The sequence below is a fragment of the Marmota flaviventris genome, chromosome 6 (genome assembly GCF_047511675.1).
Source record: "Marmota flaviventris isolate mMarFla1 chromosome 6, mMarFla1.hap1, whole genome shotgun sequence".
In the NCBI taxonomy this organism is placed as follows: Eukaryota; Metazoa; Chordata; class Mammalia; order Rodentia; family Sciuridae; genus Marmota; species Marmota flaviventris.
In genome coordinates this window covers 5,617,678-5,630,694 of record NC_092503.1, presented here as the reverse complement: position 1 = coordinate 5,630,694, position 13,017 = coordinate 5,617,678, and the positions used below count along the sequence as shown (strand labels likewise).

The 13,017-nt window shown below is 36.2% G+C and overlaps 1 protein-coding gene across 3 annotated transcripts in view; it reads right to left on the bottom strand.

Moving 5' to 3' along the window:
- Positions 1-13,017, bottom strand: part of Prkn (parkin RBR E3 ubiquitin protein ligase) — a 1,231,972-nt gene that overhangs the window by 1,163,112 nt on the left and 55,843 nt on the right. The window contains exon 2 of one of the 3 annotated variants that reach the window (XM_071612868.1): positions 10,406-10,567. The exons of the other annotated variants lie outside the window; for them this stretch is intronic. Within the exon in view, the coding sequence (XP_071468969.1) occupies position 10,406 (1 nt within the window). The 5' untranslated portion in view covers positions 10,407-10,567. The remainder of the gene's footprint in view (positions 1-10,405; positions 10,568-13,017) is intronic. 3 annotated transcript variants of the gene reach the window in all.

Here is a 13,017-nt window from a genome sequence, read left to right as displayed (position 1 = left end):
ACTTTCTAATTTTGTCTCCCTGGTGACAGAAGCCTACAATTATAAGACAAGAACACAATGGATCTGCCAAACCACTTAATTCTAATATGCTGAGATGTTATACCCATCAAGCCTGTTATTTTTCCAAGGTCTGGAGCAATGACTTCCACAATGCACAAGTACTTCTGTTTGTATTCCAGGACCTTCTGCAACTGCTGCCAATCCCCACTTTTACACACCTCTCCCTTTATGCTGCTGATTCTGATCACTGTACTTAGAATCAAGTTTGTCAGTCTCCCATGCATCTTGCCCTTCACACTGTTATAAATATCGTTGAGTAAACAGATATTTTTGAATTAATATTCCCAAAGTATTTGATTTACTTTCTATGCCTCATGCTTTACCCCAACAAGCACATGTATTTTTTAGGATTCTTCACCATAATAAAGATACCACTAACTGCCCAGTTGGTTGGACCTGTCACAGTACAATTATCGAAAAGGAAAAATCATGACTTCTATGTGTAAGATGAGCATGTGTCAAAGACTTTACATATTCAGTAATTAATGAGAAGCCACTAAGATATGTATGTAATAAATATATAATTTAATAAGTTTAAATTATAATTTGAAGAGCTAGTATTTGAAAGCAATTATAATTTCAGGATAAGATTGTTGTGTTAGATATAAAATGGGCTAATGTCTGACATGGCAGTGAACCATAAATTTTAACCATCTTTTCTTACCAGGCAGAAATTATATGCAACCTACTAGACAAAAATCTATAAGTCAACCTCTCCTGAAAAGTTGTACAATCATCCAATAAAAAGAAAATCAAAGGTAAAACACTGCATGGAATTGAGGAACACTTAGTACTCTGGCCAATTGTATGAGTCAGAAAATTCTGGATACTCTTACCCCTTGTTGTTACGAATAATCCCAAAAGATTATTCTTTAAACAAAAAGATGAACTTTATCAGTTTTATTTGCATACATGAAAGGTAATAAAAGTTCTAATTCAACATATAGGCCTAGAAATTGATTTATAAATCCAGTTTTTTGGTATTAAACAGCTATAAATACTAAAAATTAACTTCTATGTGTATTTTTTATCAGAGATACCAGATTAGAATTTCTAAATGCTCAAATAGAAGGCCAAGTCCAAAACAGTTTCTCCAGCATATTTCATTTTCGGTACATAAAAATAAGGGTGAATTCTGCTCTATGGCTCCTCAATTTTCTATGGTTTTTAAGCTGGTAGTAGGCTACAACATCTGTAAGGTTAAGGCTCTGTAAACCAAATACAAGCCAGGATTCTTCAGAGAACTTTGTAGGTATTCAATCTACATGTAAATAGTCAAGAGTACAGGCTTCCAAGTCAGTATTTGGTCTTTAATAGTGAACCCTTCATAGCTGATTAATGCAAATCATTCCCAACTGTGATATGTTGAGCAAATGATTTTTCCAATTATGTTCTGATAAAAAGAGAGCCAGATTCTTATTGAATCAAATTCAAATAATTATATTGCCAAGAAAAGTCACAAATCCTAATACAATAGCTGTTTCTGAATTCTAAGGGATGAGTAAGAATCAGATACCATTAAAAGGGTTTCATTTCAGTTAACAAAGCACTGTCTTCTACACATCAACTTACACATAGCTCAGGGAAAAGGAGAAAGGGCTTCCTAATATAATAATAAAGAAGAGTGCTTCACATAATAAAACAATATCCAAACAAACAACCACAACTAAATTATCCCCATCAGTTCATTCAGTCTTACCCCCGGATGCTGCCTTCATGAAGGAGTTCCACTGCTGAACTGAATAATAAAAAATCTCTGGAAATCCTGACTTGGTCCCTGATATAATCTTCTGAAAGTTGTATAGGAAAGACAGTTAGCTATGGTCCTCTGAACAGGTTCTGAAACTCTCCTTTTTGGAGGTACAAATTCTAGCCTGTAGCTTGCAGCAGAACCCTCAGGCAAGTATCAGAGGGAAGAACAGCCCTGTTAGACAATGAGACATGGCTGTGTTTACTACAGTAACAATAATATCACAAAGGACAAGAGTAAATTTTGGCAGGGGGTGGGGAGATAAACCATGCTGCAGTTTGGATCCAGAACGTTCCCCATGTGTTAATGGTCTAGTCCTCAGCTTGCAGGACTAGATGGTGAAACGCTGAGCAGGTGAGCCTAGTGAAGGAATTTAGGTCACTGGGAATGAGCCCTTCAAGGGTATTCTGGGACCCTGGTCCCTTCCTATTTGCTTCCTAGCTGCCATGAGGGGAATAGGCCTCCTCTACCTGGTGTTCCCACCTGATGTCAAAACTAACAGAGCCAACAGACCGTGGAATGAGACCTCCAGAAACCATGAGTCAGAATAAACTTTTATCCTCTTAAGTTGATTATTTCAGGTTTCATATCACAGTGACAGAAAGCTGATTAACCCAGAATGTGACAATTTCATAAGGGTAAAAACAATTATGGACAACAATGGTATGGACAACTTCAAGGTCTTCTCAAGATGTGCACAATGTATTAAATATTCATAAAAATAAATAACATTTTACTTATACAAGCTTAACCCAGTGAAGACTGAATATCTTTTCTGATTTGTTAACTGAGTATCTTTTCTGTTTTGATGACTTTTCCTCTGCAGCTCTCCCCATACTTTGACTATTTGAGAAGTATAGAACCCATTAAGCAAACCTAGTTGTTTCCAGAATCCTTCTACCTATAAGTGAAAGAAATAATCTCTGTGATTTTCCAGAGGCTTTCTGGGAAAACAAAGAAAGCACTAGATGTAAAAGATATCCTGAAAGTTTTTTTCTAAATTAAGGACCACATCTGGGAAAGCCAAAATCAAGATTTGTCAAAGAATGTATTTTTACTTAAGACAGAACCATGGGAGCATGAGAAACAATACATCCTTACCTTTTAGATTAAAGTGGCAAGCTGATGACAGGTGCTATTTGGAAATAGGGAAAGCATTCTTTTCTAGTGAGGCACTTTGGGTGTTCTTATTTGTTTGCATTTGTTTATTTTGTTTTGTTTTTGTAAACAATCAAGGATATGATAAAATACAAAGCTGAAAAAATTATCCTGTTGAGATACAGAATTCCTACTACTTGAAATTATGCAGATTACTAAGCAGGTGAAGAACCACCTTTTATTCCTCTTTATTCACTCTATAATCTGAGATCAATTTATCAGTTTAACACAAAGAAGTAACTTTCTAGTTTTGTATTAATAGAATGTTTTACAGTAAAGTTTTCAAGAGCTCCTTTTATTTCCTTAAATCATCCTGTGAATAATCCTATCAACAATGACTGAAGTTTACTAAAAATTCAACACATTACATCATTTCTGTTCAGAAGCAGCTATTATAAAACAAGTAAAAAAAAAAAGTCACTTCCTGCAAACATTCTACAACTTCTTATCCACACTTGGTCTCTTCAAACACCATTCTCTTCGCTTTGGTTCTTACTTTAAATGAGAACCAAAAATATAGAAATTTTAAACTTTGCTTAATATTGTTTCAAACTCCTATTAAATTTTAAAAGTTAACTATTTTTTTCAGTGCTGGGAATTGAGCCCAGGATCTCACATATGTCAAACAAACTCTCTACTGCTGAGCTATATTGCCAGTGCCTAATATTCTACCTGACTTTGAAATTATTCATGTATCTAAAATATTGTTTGGCTCAACCCAAAGTTTGAAGTTATGTTAGACCTTAAAATATGTTTAAGATGATATTCCATAAAATATCTCAAATATTATGTGGGAGTAATTTGATTTGACTTGATTACTAAACCAATATAAGCAATTTAGAAAATTAAGTAGCTACTCCACATGAAACCCTAAATCTTATAAAAAACATAACTAAATTATTAAATTGAAATTTTGTTGTCCTTTAGAAAACATAAAACGCCACAAAAACTCTGGATAAAATGTTTTCTCTGAAATATGCTCAAAAAAATTCACTATATTTGCAGACTAAAGTAAACATGAAATTGATATTATTGTTTATATACTCACACAATGATTAGTTTTGTCCAATCAGAATCTGGAGATAATCTTACTGACACGGAACAGAGATGCCAGAATTTCTCAACCTTTCCACAAGAAAGGCCCACTGATGAGGTGTGAATGATTTTTTTTTGTTCTTCCTTTCTGTTCTAATATTACTACAAGTGGCCTAAATTCTAGACATACTTATAAATAATTTGGGTTTTAGAAAATAAAATAGAGGAAAACATAAAACTTTTAAAACCATATTCTTAAATATTATAATCCACTATGCATTGTGTTCTTCAATCGTCCTATGTCCTGCACACAATAAAGAATACCCAAAGTTAAATTATGCTTCATATTAGAAGTTTAGAGAATGCAGATTAACTTTTACCACAGTGCTAGACTTGAAATATTCTTCTTATAGAAACTACTGCAAGTTCATATAACTAAGATGAATCATTGAATATATATTAGGTCTGTTTAATAATTCTTTAAGAAAAAAAGAGATAAATTTTCTCTGCTTTTCCAAGCATAAGAATATATTTTAAAATTTAGATTTTCTCACGAAAAGACAAAGTGATACGTTGAAAAGTTTTGCTACTGAATATATTCTTGTTTTTTTTTTTTTTTTTTTTGAGAGAGAGAGAGATTTGAACATTCTTCCCTGGAATGGGGCAACAAAATGCACTAGAATAAGTAGAATCATACAGTGGTTTGGAGTGACTTCAAATCCGCCTTTCATGGTCGTCAGTGTTGCTAGAATACTGACGGTGTTTTAGATTCGCCGTAGAAAAGTTCCTCGTGCATCAACACCTTCTGGCGTGGTCAGTGTCCCCCAAAGTCCAGCTGGACACCCCACAGAGAGAGGGAAGGACCCTAGCTCCTGCAGACCCACTCTCACGGTGGAGTAGGTCGGCCGCCCCACCAGCTGCCCGCAAGGTGCGCTCAGACCGGAGAGAGGCGCGGGTAGGGAAACCCTCCTTGTCACCAGACACCTTCTGCACTGGCTTATCCCAGCCCCGAGCCTCTCTCCAACCCGGAGTCCTCCCAGCAAAGGCGCCCAGATGTGCTAACCCGGTGGAAGGAAGGAGGAGCTAACTGTCCCCAGGACAGCGAGAGCGCAGGCCTTTCGGAAGCCTCGTCCGTCCTCAAAGTCCTCAGAGGTCCTGCACCGCCCGAGCGCATGGGTGGTGGCAGGTGCTGAGATCCAGGGCAGAGAAGCTGAGCGCGGTGCCTCCCTAGGCAGCCTCGGGTGGCCAGGGGTAGTGAGGTCGCAGGAGGGGCCACGAAAGCTGGTCTCCCTAGCAGCACGGAGATCAGTCACTCCCTAATCTTGCAAGGGTTCCTAGAGCAACAAATACGTTGTCTTCTTTTTTTTTTTTTTTTTAGTTGGAAAAAGATACACCCTGCCACCAGGAATAATCTGTCTTTCAGAAGAGGTCTCTACTCTTGTCTTCGTCTTCTCATATTACCAGATGCATCCGCAGTTACCACGTTTTAAGAAAGAAAGTACAGCTCGAGGAAGACACGTTAGTCCAGAAGACCCTCAGTACAGCTTTGGACACTGAAGCCCTGGCCACAAGCACTTGCTCCTCCCACAGCTCTGTAAGGGCTGCTTTAAAAAGCTTCGAGGTGTTTACACCCACAAAACCAGGCATACCGCGGGAACAGTGGGGAAAGAATCTGTATGACGTAAATGGATTTAAAGGGTTTTTATAACTCAAGCAACTTAAGACAGAGTCTATGTTGACATGTGAAAATTCTGAATAAAATCTTTCATAAGGAAACAATAATAAGGAAAAATAATATTTCTAGGATAATCTTATTTTATAATGATTTCCATTAGCTAGTACATTTATTATAGAGAGCTGACCATTTCATCATTATTTCTAAAATTTTGTGTCTACAATATGGGTCACAAGCCTTTTTTTTATAATATTCAGAGACTTCAGTATTACCCCACAGTGGGACTTCTCTACCTTGGCACTATTAACATTTTGGTCTGGATACTTCTTTGATATGGCACTGCTCCATGTGCTCTGTAGGAAGCTTAGCAGGCTTCCTGACTTCTGCCCACAAGATGCCAATACGCCTTCTTGTTTGATCATTATTTGGGCATGTGTTAGGTATAGGTTTTGTTTTTAACCAAACTGGGTCCCAAGGACACCACTTGTTTCAACTGGCCCATACATTGTGGACATCTCTCAAGTCAATATGTACACATTCCTAATTGCTGCATGACACTTCATTAATGGGCTGCATTATAAGTGTTCCACTAATGAAGGATTGCTTTCAATTTGTCAGTATTATAACCAATGCCTCCAGGAATTGAATGCCTTTAAATTTGTTCAATTAGTTCCTTATATTTCAAGTATAATAGTATCCACAGAATTCATTTTAAATTTTAATAACTGAAATATAGCTAAATATAGTTAAAGGATAAAAATCAAAGAAATAAAACAGAAAAGAAAGTAAATAGTACACATATTTTACATTACTCAAAATTTTTGGTTTCTACCCATGCCACATTTCTATTAGAATAACTGAGAAGTAATCTTTTAGTAAGAGTCATGAAATTTAATAATTTCTAAATAACTTTAAAAACTTTACTTTTTCATCATTATTCTCAACGTCTTTTTCAAATACAAAAGACAGTAAAACAGACACTTCAGAGACCCGTCATGTATCAGAACTGAATTGCTTCTAGCATCTTTTCCTTCAGTCTGTATGCAGTAATTAAAAAACAAAAACAAAGTATTGTCAATCAATGATTTAAAGATATTTTATTACCAGCTGTGATAAACTATTTTAAATGAAGTCTTTGGGATTTTTGCTTTAGAGAATTTCAACTAAGTGTTTTAAAGATTTTAAAAAGCAATTATTGCATTCATATGCAATATGTTGGACTAACCCACAAATACTTAAGAATCCCTGGCAATCTTGCTTAATGGTGCATTCCCGCATTCCAGTTGACTTGGATTCAGGAACCACACACACACTGTTCACATCTGTAGTGCTGTACAGGCCCAAAGCAGCTTTGATTATATGGGTAGAGGTTTTCTTTAAAGCATCTACTAGCAGGAATATGTCAAAATATTAACATGTACATGGGACTATGTGGGTTTTTTTGTGGAAATATTTTATAAATTTTTCATAATTTTCTAAAAAATCAACTTGTGATTTAATAGGAGGCACCAGAGTCAAATGATAAAACATCTTAAAAATTTTCTCTGGAGTCTGTTTCACCTCTTCAATAAATAAATAAATAAGGTTCCATAATCTGGAACCTTAGCAGATGGAGTTTGTGCACGGAAGACCTGGGCTTGGGCCTCTATTTCCTTCATTCATTTTTCATTGCTTAAATGATCATTCAACTTTTCTGTGCCTGAGTTCTATCCAAAACAGAAAAATCATGGCAATATATATCTCTTAGTCCTACTGAGAATAAAAGAGAAAATGTTTATGAAAGTATCTTCTGAAATAGAAAGCCACAATATACTAACTACTTGCAGAGCTGTATTTATTCTTCCTTGGATTTAGGGTGCTAAGAATTACAGCCTACTATGCCTCAGCCCTTTTTATCTTAATGCTCATAAAACAATCTTAATGAATAACCATTTGTGCATGCATAGAGAGAAACAGAAGTTGCTTTCTCTCTGTGTTGTATAAGCACCTACTCTTCTTATTCCTTCTGAAGGCAGAGAGGACTGGTTGCTTAGTATGAAGAGGGTATTTTTTTTTAATGAAAATCTAGATAAAAATCTAAACTTTCCATAGTATTTATATCATTTGATCCTAAGAATAACTTCAGGGTAGGGGAAGGAAAGGATTTTATTATACCCATTTTAGAGATAAGAAAACAGAAATGCAGAAAATGAACTGACTTCCTTAAAGTAGTGGTGTGACCCAGACTCCCAGCTGGACTTAACTATTCTCAGGGAACCAGCTTTTGTAAAACTGTGGAGATCTACATTTATACCAAGTCTTGAGTTACAGAGTAAGAAATATCAGATCATCCCAAGAGATATATATTCCTAGCTTGCCCATTTCACACAAAGGAAAACTGAGGGATCAAGATTATTTGTGTAAAAAATCATGTGGCTAACAAGAAGGGGCAGCAGGTCTGAACTCAAGTCATCCTGCCCAGGGAGCCAAACTCTTAGCTAACCCATGATTTATACCACACATTTAACTGGTTTTAGATAATAGTAGTTTATTTTACCATCTAAGAATAGGTTTAATTTACTTTCTTCAGAAAAATAAGAGTATTCAGTAACATCTTCTAAATTGATATTTAACCCTCAAATTTTATTTTCAAAGCTTATGATTCATTCAGGAGAAAACCAACTTTCAATGTTTAAAAAACAAATGCACAATCTTTCCATATAAAAAGAATATTCCACTCCTTTACATTAAACGCTAATATGATTTTTCTAACCAAAACTTTATGTATTGTCACACTGATATGAATTTAAATAATTTCATGGAGTAAGTCTGAAAGTTGTTGTTTAATCCTGTGGGCAATGTTTCAAGAATAATAAAAAGATAATTTATTACTATAATATATTAATGATTTTGGCATCACTGTTGGACTAACCCACAAATACTTAAGAATCCCTGGCAATCTTGCTTAATGGTGCATTCCAGCATTTTCAAAAGTGAAGAGCAGAGCATTTTGTCTCCAGAAACTTCACCTAGCAGCATACCATAACTGTGGGATCTTACGTAAATAGCCATATCTCCTTGATCTACAAGTTTATAGCAAGAGAGTACATAGAAATTAATACTAATTAGCAAGTAAATAAAAATATTTTTCTTCTTAGCTCTTACAATTGTTCATGTGTAGTTTGCTTCAAAAGAAACTGCAGTGAGTTGCAGCACTGTGAGAATTATTTTAATTTTATGGTTATAATAGAAAAAACGAAATTACAAAAAAAGGCCCTTCGGAATTCAATCATAGAAAGGAAATATTCAATTACTTAGAAGTCTTTGGTGCTGTGAGATAGATATGCAGAAAATGCGAGGCAGACTTGGGTCATCATTAAATGTAATCCCATATGGCATTTCCTCCTCCAAGCCTCTGCTACAATCCATTTACACAGAACATGAGCTGCAAACCAATAATTACAAATGCACATACACCCACAAATGAGAGATAACTAAGCTGAGTGAAATGTAAACTGACTTTTAATTATTCATTAATAGTAATTGAGAATATTAGTGGCATGACACAATGTTCTCCTCAGGGTCCTTATGCATCAGAAATTCACCTTATGTATGAAAATCCCTCTATAAAAAAGCCAGTCAGGCCCACACTGTACAAATTCTTCTTGGACAGTATAGGGCCCAATGGCAAGCTATTTTTTCTAAATTCTGAGCTGCACTGCAGGGTTAAATGGCACAGAGTCAATGGTACACAGAAGAGTACCCAGCACATAGATAGTGTTCACTATCAACTTCTGTTAAATAAACCATCACTTTGGTGGCAACTTTTCAGCTATGTATGTGTGAGTTCATTTAAGAGCAAAAACTAATTCAATAAATAGAGAAACACAAAAGCACTCAATACTTTTAAATTAAATAGGTGATCATGAAATATTGCATTGTGAATTTCAAACTCCTTCTCAATCTGCAGCCCTTGGCAGCCACTCCCAGTTGAATGGAGTTGGCAGGCAAGATGGAAGTTACCTGCCATTTTATGACCTGGAACTAGGTCTTCCCCCAGAAATCCTGATTTCAGTAAATGGCCTCATCACACATGCAATTACTTAAGCTAAAATATGGGTGTGGCTGGGTGTGGTGGTGCACACCTATGATCCCAGCTACTCTAGAGGCTGAGGCGGGAGGATCAAAAGTTCAAGACCAGTGTGGGCAACTTTGCAAGAACCTGTATCAAAATAAAATTGAAAAAGGGCTGAGGATGCAGCTCACTTATAGAGTGCTTAGCTTGCAGGAGCCCTGGGTTGAATCTGAATCTTTATACCATTAAAAAACAAAGAAAAGTGTTATCCTTGGACCTCTCTGTCGCATGATTGATGGAAGTGCCCTGCCAGATGACTGAATCGCCCTTCTAAACATCAAAACTATCCATTAGCTCTATCTTTACCACCAGAACATGAATTCAAATCTGCAAGAGCCTTCTATCATTCTTTCCTGTCCCCTCTAACCCTTGCTTCTCACTGCATCCAGAGGATTGGTTTTGAAGAACACATCTGACTAAAGGCTACCACCAACCCGACCCACCCCTGTAACAACCTGCAGTCCTCATCTCTAACACGGGACCTCACCCATACTCAGGTGTACTCTCTCCTCCCGCTTGGCTCTCCAGTCCCAGCACTCATCCTCCAGGTACCCTCCTAGCACACAGCCTCAGCAAGCTGTTCCCTCTTCTCTCTGCTTTGCAAATCACCTACTTTCTGAGCCCAGTTATAGGCTCCTCCAGGGGGACTCCTTCCCGCCACACCCTTCTTTACAGATCCTTGTGGCATCATGGGTTCAGTGTTCCTGCTGCTGGAGGACAGGGGCTGCCGGGGACGTGCTTGTCCACATCATATCCACAGTACACAGAGCAGTGCCTACCAAGGGCAGATGAAAACTTGGATGAAAAACAAATGAAGAAACGAACAACTCCATGCAACGGTGCATAGTAGGTTCTCACATCCTTTGCAGAACAATGATTAGGAATATTTAGTTCCTAATTTAAGAGATGTTTGGGGTACACGGTATTCTGATCATTTAACACTATAAATTTGCAAACAAATTTAGCTTCACTTAATAATGTGTATAGTCAAAATCCCTAAATCTATATTAACAAAGTTCCTTAGAGTTATGTGAATCATACCAACTTTTAATCAATAAATGTTTCATTATATTCACTTGAAAATTTCAATAATTATTATTTTTTAAAATACAGGAAGCTAAGCAATATAAAATTCTCTTAGAAGTTTTCAAGGCAATGTGTATATAATATTTCATCTAGTGAAACAGTACCATGCCATACAAGAGTTTTGGAATTGTATATATCAAAATTCTACAGAACACAAGTTTCTTTTGCAAGAATAATCTAGTCTTCTCCTTTAGGATAATTGAGCACTTGAATCCACAATTGCATGCAATATTTGCATAAATAACTATTGCTATGTAAGTAAGGGTATGGATAAGTTTTTATATAGTTATAAAAATAACAATGAAAGAACCCAGTTCCTTAAAATGCATCTAATGTTCAGCTGCTATCAATTGCTACTTCATTAGTACTAATTCTGAAAGCTTTCACTGATTCACAACTGTCTTTCTGAATGACATTATATTTAAATTCTTGAACTTTTTGGAATTTCACACCTATTTTCCATCTGAGATGTCTGATCCATGACCATTTTGCATATGTTCACCCTCATCAATAAGGCATAGGGTCTTCTGCAAATCAGAAAACATATATTGCAAAGGTCACTCTGATTAATAAATTTGGAAAGTGTTTCCTTTGTATCCCATTCAAGTGCCTACTCCTTGTACAGATCACACATAAGAGCACTGTATGCTGAAAATATTCTGAGACTATCAAGTTCAAAACCACTAATTTACAAGTCAAGTGAAGTACAATCATTATTAGTAACATTGTTGACAGACTTGAACTAGGAAAATACAAGACTTTGAAATGATCTTACACCTCTAAACACAAGGTGTCCATTCTAAAACTTTGATACAAGTACTATAAGTCTCTTGTTGTAAAAGAAAATAGAGGCCTGAGATGTCAGGTAGTGGCAGCTACTCAACATTCTGGTGTGTATCCTTCAGAGGCTTTTCTGTACAAACATATTTCTTATAAAGTTAATGACACACATACTATTTTTACCCTGGTATTTTAATTTGGCAGTATAGTCAATGCTTGTCTAGGTCAAAAGTTTGGATCAGCACCTACATCTGTAAGGTTGCACTGAACTAGAACCCCCAGCCCCATTGGGGTCCTCACCCCTGGGGTGCCTCTGGTGGCCCTGGGGTCTTAGTGGTGTCTTCCTGGACTAAGGAAGAAACTCTCTTGGCCAGAGTGCAAGGAGTACAAAGAACATTGTTTCATTGCTACTTCCATCCAATACATTATTCAGCTTACACAGTTAACTCCTGTCTGGACTACAGTGCACACTTTCAGCCTGTGAGGCAGGAAAAGTTTCCAGCAATGCCAGCATTTGCCATCAATGACTCCTTGTTTACATGCTTAATTAATGATAAATGTGTTTTATACAAAATAACTGATTTGATCATTTGACAATTTATTACACCACTGCTTTCTTCCTATTAAAAAAGGAATTTGCAAACTGAAAAGGATTCAATAACCCTTGAACACATTTATGCTCTTTCTGATTCTGACATGACAGTTTTCTAGAAGAATCGGGGAGGGTAGTGGGGGAGAGCCACCCAAGGTGCCAGTCTCCTGGAAAAGACTACTGTATGGGTGTGGAGGCTACAGGACCAGGAACTAAGGAGACCAAACACATGGTCAGGGAGGAATGACCACGTCCAAACTCTGGGTCTGGAATATTTCCTCTTCTTTCTCACTTTAAATGGCAGCCCACTTTCTGTTCTATTGTTTGCATTTAAGTTGACAGAGTGAAAATCAAACTTTTATAGGCTGCTTCTATATCACAAAAACTAAATTTTGAAGCCACCAATGGTATCTAAGGATTTGACAATACTGTTTTCTCTTAATATACTGTTTTCTAGATTTGTGCACAACAAAAACTAAAGCATTAAAGGATATTTCTATACACTCCACAACATTAGAAAATATAAAGCTTTTATTTTTTCTTATCAGTATTTACAATTGAGTTCAATGGGGAATTTAAATATGGTTATATAAATATGCTAGGAGTTCTTAACTATTTTAATACAAAAGATACACACACACACACACACACACACACACACATATATATATATATATATATATATATATATATATTGTGGCACATTCATTCACTTAATTTTTTTACTTGAACTGATCACTGTTAAAAATATAGAGCTATTTTGTGGA